The following is an 18,692-nucleotide window of genomic DNA, read 5'->3' as shown; positions in this document are numbered from 1 at the left end:
GCAATACTGATAATGTTCAGTTTCCCCTTGCTGGGATTACCATTGCCAAGTGCAACTTCTCGTGATCATACAGCACTATTCATTGGAAACTTTCGAATAATGAATCGAATAGTGTACTATTCAATTTGGTCTTCGAATCGAAAAGTCACTATGTGTAAATGCAAATATATTTTAATACTGCAAAACGTCAACTGCGCCCAAGTAAACATAAAATTGGAGTAAAAGTACGGTAAATGTCCACTCCCTCAGGCATAGTCTAGACTTAAAACATGAGAACTTGCACAGTGGAGCAGGCTACGTCACTTAAGTAGCCATACTTTACAGGCTGTACAGCGATCATTCGCATTTCTGGAGAGCCCTGTGCATGTGAAAAAAGAGTATGTTTGCTCCTAATGCTCCATTTGTGCTTTTAATTAAGAGCGCTTTGTAACAAACTTTGTAATGACAGAAACGTGATAACTTTATGAATACTGGGATGTGAGCATCGTTTTATATTATTTGCAATAACGGCTGTTCATTATTAGAAAACTGTTCGAAAAGTATTCAATATTCGATTCGTTTATGGTACTATTCAATTCAGTTTCAAAAATAGCTATTCACGTACCCCTACTATTCATACATGGCAGAAAATGGCAGCTTGAAGAAAGGAAAAGTGAAATTCAGCATGCTTTGGGCAGTTCCTTCAGCTACGAACTAGTTTGTACCACAGCACTCACTTCCTCAACTTACCCTCCTCACCAGTGTACACAACTTTGTGCGAGGCTCCTGCAATTTTCATGCAAGTTGGGCTGCTGAGCACGAGGTCGCGGGATCGAATCCTGGCCATGGCGGCCGCATTTCGGTGGGGGCAAAATGTGAAAACACCCGTGTACTTAGATTTAGGTGCACGTTAAAGAACCCCAGGTGGTCCAAATTTCCGGAGTCCCCCCACTACGGCGTGCCTCATAATCAGATCGTGGTTTTGGCACGTAAAACCCCATAATTTAATTTTTAAATTTAATTTTCATGCAAGCTTCCTCAACCGCAGGCAACAGTGCAGTGACAATGGCAACATCTCCGCATATCACAGCATAACTGGATGGACAAATATACGTCCATCCGTTCAGCTTGAAACACCTAATGCAGTGTTTCAACCTCTTAGGTGCAACCTAACCCTGTGTGCTAATGTAAAGAGTGCTAGCATGGCATTTCCAAAAATGTAAATTAAATTAACGGAAGTTCTCAACCTTGAAAAACCAGAAAAGAATACTGGCAAGCCTTGGAACACCCTAAATAATTTACTGCAATAGCTTTTCTATGGGCCCGTTTCGGTTTCATTTCTCGGGAGACTTACATGTCGTGGCGTCGCCACAAAGAAGGTGGTCGCATGGGAGCATAATATTGAGATGTTTTAACAGTCACTTCAACTCAGCGATCTACTATGCTGCTACTAGCTGCACGGCCAATGTAATAAGATATCATTTGTTACCTTTGAAACAAATGCTACTTTCGAATGAAGACAGTTTGGGCAGAGAGAGAATAATACATATATTCAAATGATCACTCAAAGCTGATTTGGGAAAGTGGGTAAGAGGAAGGAAGATGGTGCTAAGTATGGCTCACCATGGAAGACTCGCATGCTAAGCTCCATAGCAAGGCACTAGATGTCTCTATCGTTAGCCCATGGGCAGACGCAGTGCTCAAATGATGTCACTACCTTAATTAGGCTGGTATTTGTCCTAGAAAGTCTTCAGTGCCTTGCATTCCTACATGACGTGATGCACATTTATTGTCGCCTCCCTCGTGAATGCATAGCATTTCACTTGTGGAGGTGATTGCGGGCACTCGGTGTCTTTGCATTGCCATCAACATCTTTATAAAGCAATGATGTCTGTCGTGGCATATTCTGCTTTGAAACTTGTGCCCCTCGGGTTAGCCTTCTCGGAAGAGGGTTTGAGGAGCCGCGAGCTTGGAAATGTTGACACCCACTACAGATTATGGTACATAGAGTGTGCCGAGTATTAAACTTCATTTCGTCATTGCCTTGGTCACCCAAACAATTCTTCCCACCCAACCCAACGCAGAAAAATTTGAAATCTGCTGTTAGTTTGACTGCCTCGCATATGATGCTCACTTGAATACAAGACTCGCAGAAGGGACAGATGCATTCTTTCAGTCTTGCCATTAGTCTAGGCTATTATGCATATGTCACACAGATCTTAACTAGCAGAGCAAGAAGTCTTGTTATCATTGCTTTGTTGCCGTTGTGTACAAAGGTAGATGCGTGACACACAAATGGGACAATACCAAACAGAAGAGCAAAATCAAAAGACCTTCAAGTAGGAGACCTATCGGGATTGATTAGAAGTTCGACATTAGTCATACCCACCTTCGTGGTCAAAATTTAACTAGGGTCACATAAACTTCCGTAAATTTCTTTAGCTTTATGTATGGACTGTCCTGTTCTTGTTTCGTTTGTCCATAATAGTGCACTTTTTACACAATTATTTATAATATATATGCTGTGTTAATCTCAGCTGCCGGTTGTCCGGCTCTGTTGCACCAATGTTTTATATCAAGCACCTGTAAATAGCTGTATATATGCATAGATTAGACATGCTTCAGCAGTGCATTTAACACCAGGCTTAAAGCTTTCCTAAGTGCGATGCATATTGTTTTGCCTGCATTGACAACTGCCCGCTTGTTGTTTCATTGTACGAGCTGCTGTATTGCTGTTCTATATATTTTTTGTGATGTGTATATCGTCTGACAATAAACTTCATATTATTCATGAAGCCTGTAGACAAGTGTCACTTCTTTTGTTTAAGAAGCACATTAATGTCAACTGTCATGGGATTAGCTTCTAGGGAATCACGAATAAGTTTTGTGTGTGTGCGTGTGCGCGCGCAAGCCTAAGGAGCCAACTGGGTAGAATATTTACAGAAATTGCATTAATGATTTGTCTTATTTTGCACTTACAAGGCCCATCATCTGATCAATGCCCAAACCTGAAATTTCAGCTTGTAGTTTTGAGAGCTGCACAATAGCGAGATTTGACAACTAGCATCTAAGAATGCAGTGTAACTACATGCCAACATCACAAATTACTCAAATATGCAGCAACAGCTGTCAGAGGACCTTTTGTAAGGACAACTGTTTTTCTGGACAGTGTTTATATCCCTTTCAGACGCCACTTTATACGGTGGATTGAAAACTTTCTTTCACCAAATTTCTTGCATCGTCTGAATCATAGAAAGTGTACAGCTGCACAAAAAGATTAAGAATTTTCAATTCTTTAGTGAGTTTTGTCAAGTTTACAGAATGTGGACTCCACGCGAAAACTCACTACAGGAACATTAAATATGAGAACAAATATTTCGTGCATTGAAAATCTTGAAAAGCACTTATCCAGCCACTTCAAAATTATGCCTACTGCATGACATTGTGAAAAACAATGAAAGAAGTGAACCCGCTACATACAACATACTGACACCAAGCAAAACAACCAACAGTCTACCTTTCCACCCATTTTACTAAAATATTTTGCACATGTTATCCTAAATTATGGCACAATTCCAATTATAAGTGTTTAGGATACATGTGACACATTTTAAATATTATTACTTTCATTAATGCTTTTGCTGTTGATGCACTCTCTTGGTGAACACAATGGTGTACACAGCGTCTGAAAGGGATAGAGCTCACCATTAGAGGAGAACAAGTAGGTGCATAAAGTAGCGTAACAAAAGTCAAACTATTTGGGTTGCGGGGGTAGTTGCGGTAGTGAGTGGACAGGAAGTAGGAGTTGGGCTGCCGGTTTTTCCAAAATCTAGAAGTGACAAAAACAAAATAATCGTGAAGCAGGCATCAATCCAGTAGGCTTAGTTTTCCTAGAAAACGAAGCCAGAAAAGGTAGGTGTTTGACGGTTGAATATAAATGAAAAATTATATTTTGTAAAGGTTTAGTAGGAACAACTTTATCAAAAGGTGCTCAAGAGTAAAAAATACATATGGGAAATGAAAGCAATGAGCATTTATCGGGGTGTTGAACCGAACCGGAATTGAACCCAAACCGATATTCTTAGAACATGCCTGAACTCAAACAATATGTGAACTGAAAAAAATAATGGTAACTGGTTCGGCACAAAATGGTTCAGCATATAGGGTGCAAACAAGTACTCAGTACATAAGTAATTCTTCGAAATTTTACTTTTGAGTAGGCGCACCCCACGGGAACATCATTACGACTCATGTGCCAGAACGTGGATTAGTGCGTGCTGGTAACTATACGGCCAACTCAGTAGAGATGCTTGCACTTGTGAACTTGGCCATGCTAGTTGTGTTTGGCAGGCGAAACATTGTTTCAGGGGCTGGTTCGGCGCATACGTCACTCCCCATACTAATACACATGCTCACGCTAATTTACATGATGAATACACAGATGTGCGCAAATTGGCTATCACGGAAAAAAAGGTAAGCGTATAGTCCACCAAATGTCGGCTAAGTCAGGTCCAATCGAAGCTTCTCAGGAAAGCGCTAGTTCGGCGCATACATCACTCCCCATGCTAATGCACGTGCACATGCCATTTTATGCGATGAATAAACAAACAAGCGCAAATTGGCTTTCATGCTAAACAAAAAACAAGCCTATTGCTCAATACAATGGCGGCGCAGCCAGGTTCAATCAATCCTCCAGAAAGTGCTGATTCGGCACATACGTCACTCTCCATGCTAATGCACGTACACATGCAATTTTACGCAATGCATAAACAAACAAGCGCAAATTGGCTTTTGTGCAAAAAAAGAAGAGAGATAAGCCTATTGCCCAATACAATTGCGGTGCAGCCAGGTCCAATCAATCCTCTGGAAAGTGCCGATTCAGCGCATACATCATTCGCCATGCTAATGCATGTGTACATGCCAGTTTACGCGATTAATAAACGAATATGCGTTAATTGGTTTTCGCAGCAAAAAAGATAAGCCTAAGCCCGTTACAATACCGGCGCCCCAGGTCCAATCATTCCTCTGGAAAGCGCTGGTTCAGCGCATACGTCAGTCCCCATGCTAATACACGTGCCTGATGGAGGCTCCATTTAAGGCACCATGCAGCGTGGCGCCATCTCTCGAGGCAACGCAAAACCCGCGCCGCGGAACTGGTGGACCGCTGGCGTTAAAAAGAGCACAGGCAGCCCTGTCTCAGCGCCAAAAGATGAGAATCAAATGTATGGTGCCTTTGAACATCGCTATTGGAAATGACAAATAAAACTTCAGCGTATTAGAAGTTACAGCTTGAGTGATATTCTGAACAAACATTAAGAACTAAGCAATATTTTTTCTAACTTGTTTGGGCAGTAACTAGCGTATGTAATGCGATCCTGTACAAAGGGTTGGGGGCCAGAGATTGCATTTTTTTAAACTTTTGACTGGTTGCCCAGATGATCTCATTTTGTTCTAGCAGCGATGCCCCGATGTTCTCGTTTCAGAGCTCGGATAACGGCTCTAGCTTTTGGCTCAAGGTCACTTGAAGGTCGCGGAGAATGGGAGCTAAAATCATTTCATGCTCAAAAGGTATGGCATAGCCCATTACAATGTCGGCGCAGTCAGGTTCAATCACTTCTCTGGAAAGTGCTGGTTCGTCGCATCCCTCACTCCCCATGCTAACACACGAGCTCGCACCAATTAACGCGCTGAATAAACAGATATGCGAAAATTGGTTTTGGCGTAAAAAAAAGGATAGGCCTACAATGCAGTAAAATGTCATCTGAAGGATCGCCGCCCACCGGCTGCGAGACGTAGTTAGGAGACCCTTGCTTTAAACAATTAATGGTGCTATAATATTGGACCTGCACAACACGCCCACACAGCATGTGTCGGCGGGCTGTTCCTTATTACTGTCATTGTCATAGCACATACCATAACCCCTCCATTGCTTCTCATTTAGAAGCTTTTAAGTTGACCCGACATCCAGCTGACAGTAATTGTCAAATAACACAAATAAACCTCATATGCCACAGGGCTCCACGTAACCTATATATTTCACTGTTTACAAATTGGAAAAATTCAGCATTCGATTCAACAAAGGCCATTTTTCAATATTCATGTTTGATTGGAATATATTTTGATATTCAAATATGCCTTTACTATTTATAGATTGACAAATTAAAGCAACTCTGCAGGTTAACTGAAGACAATGCACATATACAGCAGACTCCCGCTAATTCGACTCCGGTTTATTTGATTTTTCGGTTCATTCGATTCCGATCGACTGAAGGCCCTGGCAGACAGACAAAACAGACAGACAGATGAACTTTATTTGCGTCCTGGGAAGAGGGTTCCTAGGAACCCGCCGAGGGCATCGCCCACGAAGCGGTCGGGAACCAAAGATTCCCGATTACTTCACAGGCTCCCTGGACCGCCGGAGTTGGTGCGCAAGGTCTGAGCTTGCGATGCACTGGAAGTTGAAAACACATTGAAAATGCATTGTTTTTGGCCAGCCCTAGAGAGATTTCCAGGCGATAACCGTAGCTCACAATGTTTTATTACGGTATTTACCCCCTTCTAACCCGCGGCGTTATTTTTCCGAATTGGGCCGGAAATGGCCTCCGCGGCGCCACTCGGATACGAAACCAAAACCGCCTCCACGGCGTTTGTATGCTTTACCGCATAACGTGTACTGCCAAAAAACTGCATTTAAAAACCATGCATCAAAGCCGACTTTAAACAACCGGGCGCCATTGTGCAACACATATCTTCCTTGCTAAACAATTGGGTGCGCATTAGATTTCTAATTTGTTTAGGAACTTTAATCTATTTTATACGTTAGTTTTATGCCTTATACACATAGAAAGTGGGCGCGTTTCATTCGGAGATGTGTTAGAATCTTCTGTGTGTTAGACGTGTTAGATCTGTTAGAATCGCCAAATGAATCGGTGATGTTCTGGCATATCTTATACATCTTGTTTAACTCGACCTACCGGATGATTCAATCAATTTTGTTGGTCCCGTCTAAGTCCAATTAACGGAAGTCAACCGTACAGACATCGTCTGTTGTGGCTCATTCCCACGGCTAAGCATACTGTTTTATTTTCTTCAAAGTTAGTGCCTCCAGTGACGAAGGCCGACACAGCCCACCAGGGCTTCCGTCCACCTGCAGTTAGAAAGCAGAAAACAAAGTGTAGTGAAGCACCCACAAAAAATAAGGACATCTTCGAATTGGTCGTCATGAAGAATGCACCACACCAATGCAAAACAAAAACAAATCAAGACATAGAGCTATTTTTTTTTAATCTGCAAAACGGAAGTAGCCTATCAAAAAGACCTGTCCATAATACAAGGTGTTTCATTTTAGCTACACCAAATTTAAAAAAATTGCCTGTGGCAGATAGCACAATTATAATCCTTGATCTAAATTACTCAATGAGGCGGCCATTACTTCCACGAGAAATCAAATCGCCCGATTGAATAATTAACATATTTATGCTCATTAACTTTTTAATGAATTAATTTTACGGCACATCTTTCAATCTAAGAATTATAGCCGCTGAGTTCGCAAGGCTATAAACTTGAATGGACTTGAAACAGGACTTGAAACGAATTTACAGGACTGAACCAGTTTTGAGGTAATAATTTTCAATGTGTCCGACGAAATGCAAGGGCGTTCCAGTTAACTTTGTGCTTCAATGCATAAAACAGCGTTTATCCGTTTTCCATTTGTTCCAAGCGGATACGCCTTGCGAACTCGGCGGCTATAATTCGTAGATTGAAGGATGTGCCGTAAAATAATTAAAAAGTTAGTGTACTTATGTTAATTATTCAATTAGGCGTTTTGATTTCTAGTGGAAGTAATGGCCGCCTCATCGAGTAGTTTAGATCAAGGATTATAATTGTGCTATCTGCCACAGGCAATTTTTTTTAATTTGATGCAGCTAAAATGAAACACCCTGTATATACCTTCTTTAATAGTTTAACAGATACATATATAGCTCCACTCACTACATATTGTTGTACCTTTTGCAGTAACTGAACATCGTTCCAATTAGTCAGTTTTCTATAAAAGCACAGGAAGCTATATGGTCGAGTGAAACTTCAATATAGCGAACACGGATGTAACAAATCATTGGATATAACAAAGTGAGCCTCAAGTGTTTCTGATTGATACCAGCATGCAACGAGTTTACGCTTATAAAGAACATTAGATATATGACGGTATTTTCATCTGGGATGCAACTTCATGACGTTTGACTCGCTTACCTCCGTGGTGAATGCAGTTCCTCTTGTGTTTTATTTCGACTAGGGGGGGTATTCTGCAAGAGTCCACTTAGTGGACTGTCCATTTTGGCTGTCTCCGATTGGCTCCAGCTGCACAAGCGAGAAGGAGACTGGCTGGCTCCTTCTCGCTCATGCTGCTGGAGCCAATCGCGACAGCCGAAATGGACAGTCCACTAAGTGGACTCTACAGAATACCCCTCCTGAAGTGGCCTTATGTTGCTTTCATTTTATGACTTATTTTCAAACTTCACTCTATCAAAAAGCATTCTAAAGCTTTTTCAACCCCAATTTGCTTGATATTTTAAGCGTCAAAACCTCATTTTACTTCATCCCTTTGCAATATAGTAGATGTACTTGTCATTGCCACAAACAGTATTAGAAACTAGAAAAAAATGCTTTATTGTACTCGTTTCAAAATAAACTATTCTGCAAAGCAAAGTTCTTCACCAAAGAAATTTTTCGAGCATTCTTGCTCTTCTAAGACAGGCCAGAGCTGAACAGCAGGTTCCTTTTGCACTGACAACTCATGTGCAAGCTGTGTCAGTGGTAGACGCCATCGTTCCAAATCCAACGAAAAGCACAGAAAGCTTAATGAGCCACGTTGCGGGGCTATAGTTGGTGACGCATTATTTCTTCTTTCTTAGGAAAGTAATCCAGCGCTCCTTTTTCAAGATGACACAGAAAGACCTGACGGGACGAGCGCCCATCCTGTCATGTCTTTGTCGTCATCTTGAAAAAGTAGTGCTGGATTACTTTTGTAAGAAAGAAGAGATAATGCACAAAAAGCTTGCCATTCCAAAAACGCGGGCTTTGAGTTCTGACAAATGCTGCCATCTAGGTAGTACAAAGCAAAGACCGAAATAAACATGCCCCTACAGCACCGATGAAATGGCTGCCATCTATGTTGTAGAACACCAAGAATGAATTAACGTGGCTTTCGAGGTGCTGAAAAAAAGTGTTGTAATGTAGTAAAACAAAATAAAGACCGAAATAACCACCGATTTCAAATACTCGCCCTACAGCCGTCTATGTAGTATAATAAAAACAAAGTCGACGGGCTGACTTGTCGAAATCTCTTTGAAAACGGGATTATTGCCATTGACGAGCAGAGCTCGTCCAAACCAAGATTAACCAGGATTGCATTGACGAGCTGAGCTCGTCCAAAACACTTAGAGGGTTTTTAAAAAGTGTGCTAGCAACATGAGCACACGAATGAATGAAGTCAAAACAGAATCATATGTCGAAGTTAAACTTTATTTAAACATTTCCAAAGATTTTTTTTTTTACTCCCGCCCACTCCAGTTGCTGGAGTCACAGAGCAAAAAGAAAAAAAAAGAAAAAAAAGGAAACACAAATCACGCCCTGTAACCCTCACTCCCCCCTTCCTTCCTTCCTTTTATACTGGTAAAAGAAAACAAGAAGAAAAAAGCCATGCCACTAGCAAACAATACTGGCTGGCACACAATCGGCGAAGATATGGTACAATTTTTTTTTTCTGCCCTCCCGTCCGCTCTTGCAACAGCCCGTTCGCCTTGCACTCTTCGTCAGCTTCGCTTTAAATAACCAAGCCTCTCGTGCAAACATGTGTATGTGTACATCCCTGGGTATTTGCATTTCATCTTCTGAGTCTTGTTATGGACACAATGCACTCTCAGTCATTCCCACTTCTCCCAGTCATCATCAGCCTGCAAAAGATAAGAAACAGACACCAGCAGAAACAACATTTCCTTCACACTGTATTGGCGACATTGCACAGTTAATGTCACAATTAGTTCTTCGCCCAAAAAGATCCCAGGACGGGGGGCTAAACTGGGGTGGTATCCTTGGGCAATCACTTTCAGATATATTTTCACTTTTGAGATATTTCGGGTGACTCAGCACTGCATGTATCAGCATATACGGCCGACAGTATTTATGGTGCAGTGCCAAGCTTGTTATCCTCACACAATGCAAAGGGCGCTGTCAGCTGTTTACTTCAGCATGTCCAGTGCCAAGTCGTGCGAAACCTCACGAAAGTGATTGCCTAAGAATAGTGCCCCCGAATTATCCCCACATCGAAGACAGCATCAGGGACCATATTGTAAAACTAAATCTTTCAGCAAGCACCAATTGATTAACCCTCTGAAGGGTTAATCACCTTGCACCTAAGGCATTGTGTATAGATCTCCTCTAACTGCTAAAATCTGCTAGAAATTTCAGTGAATCTACTGGCACTGTACTTCGAAAAATTTGAGAAAGAACATCAAGCAAAGAAGCAGCCACCTGTATGGCCTGCAAGTACCAATTATTACTGCGGTAGCAGTGGCACGAGTACAAGATAGGCAAATGTATGACAACTGATCATGTCGATTGCAAAGAGTTTGGTGAATACCTTTCGAAAAGTGATTCACATTTTGAATTACAAATTCTGGGGTTTTATGTGCCAAAACCACCATTTGATTATGAGGCACGCCATAGTGGGGGACTCCGGATGAATTTTGACCACCTGGTCATCTTTTACCGTGCCCCAAATGCACGGGACATGGGCGTTCTTGTATTTCGCCCCCATCGCAACATGTGGCCATGGCGGCCGAGATTTGATCCCACCACCTCGTGCAATTCCTGTTTAACCATATAAAATTGTCACTAATGATGTGTGAATCAAAACCCTTATATTACCTATGATGAGTTTTCCAAACTGATGTTTCTATTCAGTTAGCATTATATTGTTTGTGTGGTCCCCTAGCTTCTTAAGTTTATTCTCCAAGTTACGATCCCTTAGACTACTGGTAGAATGTGCCAACTTTATTCTCCTCGAGAATAATAGTAAGCTACCACCCAGGGTTTGGGAGAAACTGCCACATACACCCCAACCCACATTTACTGTTCTGGACATTTCCTTTCAGCGATCTGGGCCCACTACTTGGCCTTGAAAAACATACTCTTGCACAGCACACTCCCACTTTACGCATTTTTATGGCAGCGCATGTAAAGAACCAGTAGCCTCGAAAATGGATCCAGCGGTACTTGAAGCCAGAGAGCAGAAATGTGCAAGGCAGTGTTGCTCCTCTAGTCACCCAGCCAGAGAATGCAGAAACAGGCATGCTGTCGTGAACACTATGAAAGCAAACACGCAGCACGTGCGAGGTAGCCTCAAACCCAACTTCAAGTGATAGGCAGTGGCAACCGTTGAAAGCAAAGTGGAAAGTGAAGGGCCGTTACGTTATTTGGTGGCGCTCCCACTCTACCAGTGTTTCTAAAACGTAAGGAGCACCTCGTAGGCAGCTGGCTGTGATAAAGCCGTTAGGTATGGTTGGTAAGTGGTAAGGCATTGAAATCACTGCTGTGACAATGCCCAACGTCAATGACGATACTGACATGGATCCATCATTTATCACAAGCTCGCCCGATAGTTAAAATTGGGCGTTTTTGGCAGTTCTATTGTTCACTGTTACTACAATGTGACAATATAAATATGAGCATGGACGGAAATCAGGGTGGGTTGATCGAACCAGCAACGTGTGCTGACATAAGATTCCACTTGCACTGTAGTATTAAACAGTGGTGGGAGTGCCACTGGTAAACTTACTGTATATACTAGATTCTACTGCACCCCAATTGCAATGCACACCCCACTTAAAGAAAGTTAAAATGCAATAACCTTGATTGTACCTGGGCCAGGTTTTTGTGGTAAGAGAGTGAAATAGCAATATGTCATGAAATCAGCCTGCAATTTTGACACCTGCTGTAGGTGGCGTTCAATGATGACAAACTGCCGGCCCTCGCAGAGGCTCTTGGCACCCACAGTACAGCAAAGCATGGTGCTGTGATTGTTGATGGCGCTGCACCTGCACAGCCACTTGGGGGTGTGTAACTGACCTACCAGCCGAGGAGGCTGGCTACTTTCTAATAAACATATTTATTTACCCCTAACAGATGGTCTTTGAGATTGGAAGGGGGGAACTGAGATTAGGGGGCTGGGATTTGGACACCCCCTACTGCAGTTTTGGCTTTCATACTCACCTCTAACATGCGTGTCCTACACATAAATTTCCCTGAAGTGGGCATCAGAACCAGGTAAATACAGTAACATCCCCTCCCTTCCTGCTTTCTTTTCTATGGCGGCTGCTGAGCGTCACCCCAAGTTGCAGTTAGAGGCTACGTGATATGCACTCCCATGTTCCTGTTCGTATGCTCCCGCTATAGTACATACACTGGCCTACACATCTCAGCTGCCGGGTACTTTTGGTGGTCCTGAACATGTCAAAATAGGGATTGTAACATATAGGCCTATGTATCAAGGCAAGGCTTTAGGAACTTGGCTACACGGAGCGAAAAAACGGCGTCAAAGCGGTAAATTCCCACCACCCAGCACCAAAAAAATGTTGCACCAGCAACAGATCTGGCTCAGGCAAAAAAAAAAAAATTTCACTGGCAAATTTCACCGCCAAAAGGGGCAAATGTGAGAGACGCGCTTGCCAGGCGTTGCAAGGAGTGATCTCCAACTGACTACCGGCGGCCAGTTGTGAGCCGCTGCAGGTTTTCCTTTTTCCATTTGCAAACGCGTTTCAGATTGCTTGGCAATTAACAAAATAGAATGAAAATCTTTTTATTATTAATTTTTTGTTTTACAAAAAACATTAATTGAGTCAGACAACATTTACAGCAAGGCGGCGAATGCGCAGCAGCGTTTGCCTCATTTGTGCTTCATGTAGCCCGAGCCAGTGAAAATCAGCGTCATGCCATCGCGTCTGTTTCTGCTGTGCGAAGTTCATCATGGTGATTTGCTCCGTGTAGCCCAGACTTTAGTGCTGTTAAAACCAAATCAGTCAGTAGCATCGCAGTAAGTTTTTAGAAAAAGAAAAACATGTGCCCTTGCTTGAGTGCCGACCATGTCACTGGTCATTTCAATGGTGCAAAATGCCATTCAGTCATATGACGATTTCTGGTGTGGTTCCTGAGAACATTGTGTGGCTGCTGCAAGGGACATGCTGCTAGCTTGGCTGTGTTCTATAAATCTCTCCAAGAGTTCCACTTCAAGGGGAACTATGAATTAATATCATGTGAATGTAGCAATGGTGTGCTAGATCCTGACATTGCTTTATTTTGCAGCTTTCCTATGTCCCTCCGAAAGGACTTTTCATACCTTTAACTGCACTGCAGCTTACTGCACACCACAAGCATTCTTAGAACAATTGAACAAGTGCACAGAGCACAAGTTTATTACATGCAACATGGGAGCACACAGACTGTGGTAGCCACCATGTCATCTTGCTGATAAACGAGATGCAAGACTGTTATAGCTCAGCCCGTGCATGCAACTCTACATCTCTTGTTTAGTAGTGCCTCCAGTAATGGCTTGCATGCACCACATGGTGCAATATCACCATTCAGATGTCTGTTAGCTGCCCAGAGGCACAAGAGGCAGAGCGTATAACAAAACACTGAAAGGACTAAGCATAGCCCTTGGGTGTTAGACCTCCCATTAAGCAAATCCGGGGTCGGTGCACTGAAAGCTACAGTTCAGCACTACATGAAGCCCACATCCACACAGTTCTTGCAAGTTTGCAGCAGCAAAAAGCTATAACCGTCTAATTGGCTCCTCCAGAATTAGCAATGCCACTGCGGCAATTCACAGCGGTACTATGAAGTACCGTACAGTGGTTGAAGGTGGCACCGTCAACGTGCCAAGCCCATCACTTATTTTACCTCAGAGGCAGAGTGGGATGCCGGTTTTGCAACGGAAGCAGTGGTGGGAGTGTCCGTGTCCGCCAACTCAAGCTCAAACTCCTCCCAGTCGCTAAGGTCTGAACGGAGGGGGTGAGGGGTCAGCAGTTGGAAGAGAGGAGGAGATTCGGGAGGGGTCAGGGGGCCATTGAAGAGAACAAAAACAGAGCAACAGGGCAGTTAAGATGAGGTCAAGAGTCGGGCGCAGAGAAGGTTATGTACAAAGCATGTCACAGAAAGACAGTCTGCTGATTGCTTCCATGAGGCAAAGATAAGGCTCCAAGGAGATCCAAGGAGCACAAGGCACAGGGTTGCAAGGAAAAACTCTACATCAATCCTAGACTGGTACACTGCTCTTTTGGGACACCTGAAGTGTTTTTGAGACAGAAGAAGATTGAAAATAGGTCGTGTCTACATTGCACCCCTTCCCAGCAACGGCTCCCTTGAGTAACAACCATCAATCCTGAAGGCCATGCTTCTGTGCACTGCAAGTACTAGAAGAATGTCACGACTGCCAAGTTTTGAACACCACCTATTTGAACACTGTATCTGAAGGCTGTTCCAAACACCTGAAAGATTACAGCAATGACAGGCCGGAATCATGAAAGTGATGCCGCCATTGCGTGCTGCCACGTTTCAACAGCTATTTCTTTTATTTATTCGTTGTGGAAGAAAAGCCAACCCCCCATGAGTGGTTTCTTTTATTTGCAAATGTAATGCGGGTTACCTTATTTTCTTTTCTTCGTTTCAATAACTCGCTCCAACCAGATGCTGCAACAATCGGCAAAGCTACTACTTCAAAAATTGGCCTTCCCAAAGATACACAATTTGCGCAAGAGCGATAGATTACGCTCCAAAAATTTACAGGCACTCCATCTGTGGCAAGAGAAGGCTGATGGAGGAGATAACCAGAGGCAGCATGCGCCCTTGCTCAATTTCAATTTCCTACGGACAGACGAGGATACACCTCATCTATAACCTTAAGATTGCCAGAGCCGGAGGAGAAGTGCTCCATGTCAATTATCTTGGAAGCCATGCTCTGCTACACTAGGGAGTCAAAAGACAACACGCAGAGGGCGCCACATGTACTCAAATACGGTACCAACAGGAGAGCACAGTGCTGTATTAGTCTTTACAGTACACCTCCCTATAACAGCAGTCGTGCTGCAGCGAGTCTGTCGCAAAATCAGCTAAACATGGCTAAGCAGCACTTTTTTTCGAATTTTAAGCCCAATGAAAATTTCTCTTTCCTTTAATCATTTACCAAACTTCAGAGAAACCAGTGCAAGTTCCCTCAGTCACAAACGTTTCCAGGCCAGAGCACTCGTAGTCAGAGCAGACTTAAAGCCACATGGCAGCAGTCCTATTGCTGGGCTAATCTAACAATGTAGAAAGGTCACTAGACTTCCAGAGACCTTTATACCAAACAAGTAGGTTGGTGCTAGGGAATATGGTACCATCACATGACTGTGTCCAGACTGTTCACGACAAGTTTGGCCTCAGAACTTCTGAGACTGATACATAGTCAGCAACAGCCGGTTTTGCATTTTCTAAGCGATGGTGCCCACCTCCCTCTCAAACTTACTTCATTTTCTCAATTGTTGAAGCTCTGTTCTCAGTGAAACTGGTGCATCCATTATTTTGGAATACTGAACTGATCTCTTTAACGGGATAGATCTGAATATTGCTTCAAGCATTCATATCAACACTTTCCTGGTACACCAATCTTCTGCCCCATAGTAAAAACAATCCGTCGGCTATTCCAAAATTGCAATTGACCAGTCTAGTTTGAAAAGGCGTTTTCCTTCGCTGCCCTTCCACTGATTGGGATGGGAAAAAAAGACCACAGCCAACAGAGCAGACAGCACTGACAAGGACAGGAGCCACTTTATAACAACTCAGAGAAGCTCAAGAGGCTTGACATGGAAGACTGGAGTGACAAGCTGCAGCGGTTGCAAGAAGTGAAACTCAAGTGACACAAGCAAGCGTAGGTACTTCTGGCATGCCACCAGAAGCCGGCAGAAGACAGCACCAGTGTCGGCATTGTCCCGTGTTCTTCCTACTGCCGGCTATGTGTGCAGCCAATCACACAGAGATGGAAGCCCACCCCGCGAAATAGGATAAACACTGGGTGAGCTGGTAATGATTCATGGCCAAACTGCAGTGCACAGAAAGGTGATGGACAGGGGCAAAGGCCATGCAAACAAGCACCGACTCACAAATGAAATTTCATTTCAGAAAAATTTATCTAGATAAAATTTATCTTACTTTTTCTCCAGTTTACGCTTGAATGTGCACAGTCAGAAATTTAAATAGTTTTAAAAATACCTGTATTTATGAATAGTCAATATTCAAATAGTTCGAATAGAAAAATACAGTACAACCCTGTTGATACATTTTTCAAGGGACCGCGGAAAAAACGTAACAGCCGGGAACATGTAACCGTGAGGAAGGCGGCAAAATGCCACAGCAACGTTAGAAACAGCTTTGAATGGCTGCCAGTACAGTTATTACGCATCTCGGCACTCGTACTGTGACCAGGGATGGTGTGTATGCACGTGTAAAATAAGAGGCACATACCATGTTCTGTGGCAGTGGCTCCTTTCAACTCTTGATATGTTTCACCACAATATTTTGTATATGCCTTGCCGCATAACACGGCTGTATTGCGGCGAAGCTGACTAAAGATAATCGGCAACTAGGCAACACATATAAGATCCTTGCCGACCTCAAAATAAATGTAGCCCTGCGCTCGGCAGATCTGACCCAGTGTGCATGGTTCCTGGTAGGTTTTATGCAATGCACCTTTCTTCAGGGTGCTTCGCCAACTGCTCTGCGCACGTTTTCTCTCGATATGCCTGTGCAGCGCCTGGATTGTGCAACTACGGTCGCTTGTTGAAATGTGCTGGGTGGCTTCACCACTACATTTACATGACCACCGCGTTCAAACGCAGCACAAGATGCGGCAACATTACGGGATGGCGACGTACAAAAGGGAGTCTTAATTGGATTTAGGGTCAGGACCGCAAGAACGCAACAACAAGGAACATATCAACGGAGTTCCACTGTATTTGATTTGTTGTTCAAGCAGTTCGAATATTCACTCAACCCAACTTTCTGGGCCTAAGTTCACCCATTAAAGGGTTCAGGTGCTGAACACACATTTTTTTTCACAGTGCTTGCTACTTCTCCATCACTACAATGTGCAACCGAATGACAATGGCAAGCACGTGCTAAATTGAAGCAAGCCAATTATTCAAGATGAGGCTTACACACATGTGCACGCACGCACACACACGCGCACATACACATGCAAAACAAAAAAGAAAGGAAATCGGTCATGTTGCTTTCATGGACTGCTGAGTAACACATCTATGTGCACAATCTTCGATGCAAGAGGGTTCTGTAGTTTTGCATCTTCACCCTTTCAGACGCTTGTGTACACCAAGATAGTGCATCAACAGCAAAAGCACTGATGACAGTAATCATATTTAAAATGTGCCGCATATATCTTGAAACACTTATGACTGGAATTGTGCAGCAATTTTGGATAACATGCGCAAAAGTTTTAGTAAAATGAGGGGGAAGGTAGACGGTTGGGTGTTTTTGCTTGGTGTCGGTATGTTGTTGTATGTAGCGGGTTCACTCCTTTCATTGTTTGTCACAATGTCATGCACCAGGCATAATATTCAAGCAGCTGGATAAGTGCTTTTCAAGCTTTCAATACACGAAATAGTTGATCTTCTCATATTTGATATTCCCGTAGTGAGTTTTCGTGTGGAGTCCACATTCTGTAAAACTGACAAAACTCGTTAAAGAATTGAAAATTCTTAATTTTTTCTGTTGCTGTACACTATCTATGATTCTTAAGATGCAAGAAATGTGGCAAAAGTAAGTTTTCAATCAACAGGATAAAGCGGCGTCTGCAAGGGTTGTGCAATTCTGCATCAATTTGCCCGTGTCCATCACCTTTGCACATGCTGCAACTTAGCCATGTATGACTACCAACCACGTTCATGACAGACAGCGCAAACTGAAACAGACAACGAAATGAAAAAAAAAGAAAATAAGGAAATTAAAATTAAATTATGGGGTTAACATGCCAAAACCACGATTTGATTATGAGGCATGCCGTAGTGGGGGACTCTGGAAATTTGGACCACCTGGGTGCACCTAAATCTAAGTACACGGGTGTTTTCGCATTTCGCCCCCATCGAAATGCCGGCGCCGTGGCCGGGGATTCGATCCCACGACCTCGTGCTTAAGAGCCCAACACCATAGCCACTGAGCAACCACGGCGGGTAAAGAAAATAAGAAAATAAGGAGATATGGTCCACGTTCACATCTTTTTTTAACAATCTGTTTAAGTTTGTGGTGTGACTAATTACCAACTGGCAATGTTTTCAGGCCTGCTCTGTACAAACAAGCCTGTCTTAATGCAGAAGTAAAACAAATGTAACAGACAAAAGAGAAGCAAAAGACAAAGCAGGAAAGGGAAACCTTGAAAGTGTGAAAGAATGCCTCGGAAGCAAACTGACCAATGAAAGAAATCAAAATGTAAAGTGAAAGCACTAGGATGATAAATACAACTTCACAGAACGACAATGTGGCACAACAAATAACAAAACAGCATGAGATGTATGGCAAGAACATCACTGTGTACGTCCATTGCAATAAAGCCAAGATACAAGTAACAACTTGTTCTTTTCATTAGTAAGCCATATAGGCACGACGCAGAC

The 18,692-nt window shown here is 43.0% G+C and overlaps 1 protein-coding gene across 2 annotated transcripts in view; it reads right to left on the bottom strand.

Annotated features, from left to right (window-relative positions):
• Positions 1–9,480: 9,480 nt before the first annotated feature.
• LOC119431092 (BSD domain-containing protein 1-like) overlaps positions 9,481–18,692 on the bottom strand; it is a 46,512-nt gene continuing 37,300 nt past the window's right edge. The window contains exons 9-10 of one of the 2 annotated variants that reach the window (XM_037698568.2): positions 13,936–14,033; positions 9,481–9,932 (exon numbers count right to left, since the gene is read on the bottom strand). In XM_037698568.2, coding sequence (XP_037554496.1) covers positions 9,903–9,932; positions 13,936–14,033 — 128 coding nt within the window. In that variant the 3' untranslated portion in view covers positions 9,481–9,902. The remainder of the gene's footprint in view (positions 9,933–13,935; positions 14,034–18,692) is intronic. The other variant, XM_037698569.2, reaches the window with a different exon arrangement.

This window comes from Dermacentor silvarum, chromosome 10 (assembly GCF_013339745.2).
Source record: "Dermacentor silvarum isolate Dsil-2018 chromosome 10, BIME_Dsil_1.4, whole genome shotgun sequence".
Taxonomy (NCBI): Eukaryota; Metazoa; Arthropoda; class Arachnida; order Ixodida; family Ixodidae; genus Dermacentor; species Dermacentor silvarum.
The sequence above is the reverse complement of the archived record's forward strand: the minus strand, read 5'-3'. Positions and strand labels throughout refer to the sequence as shown.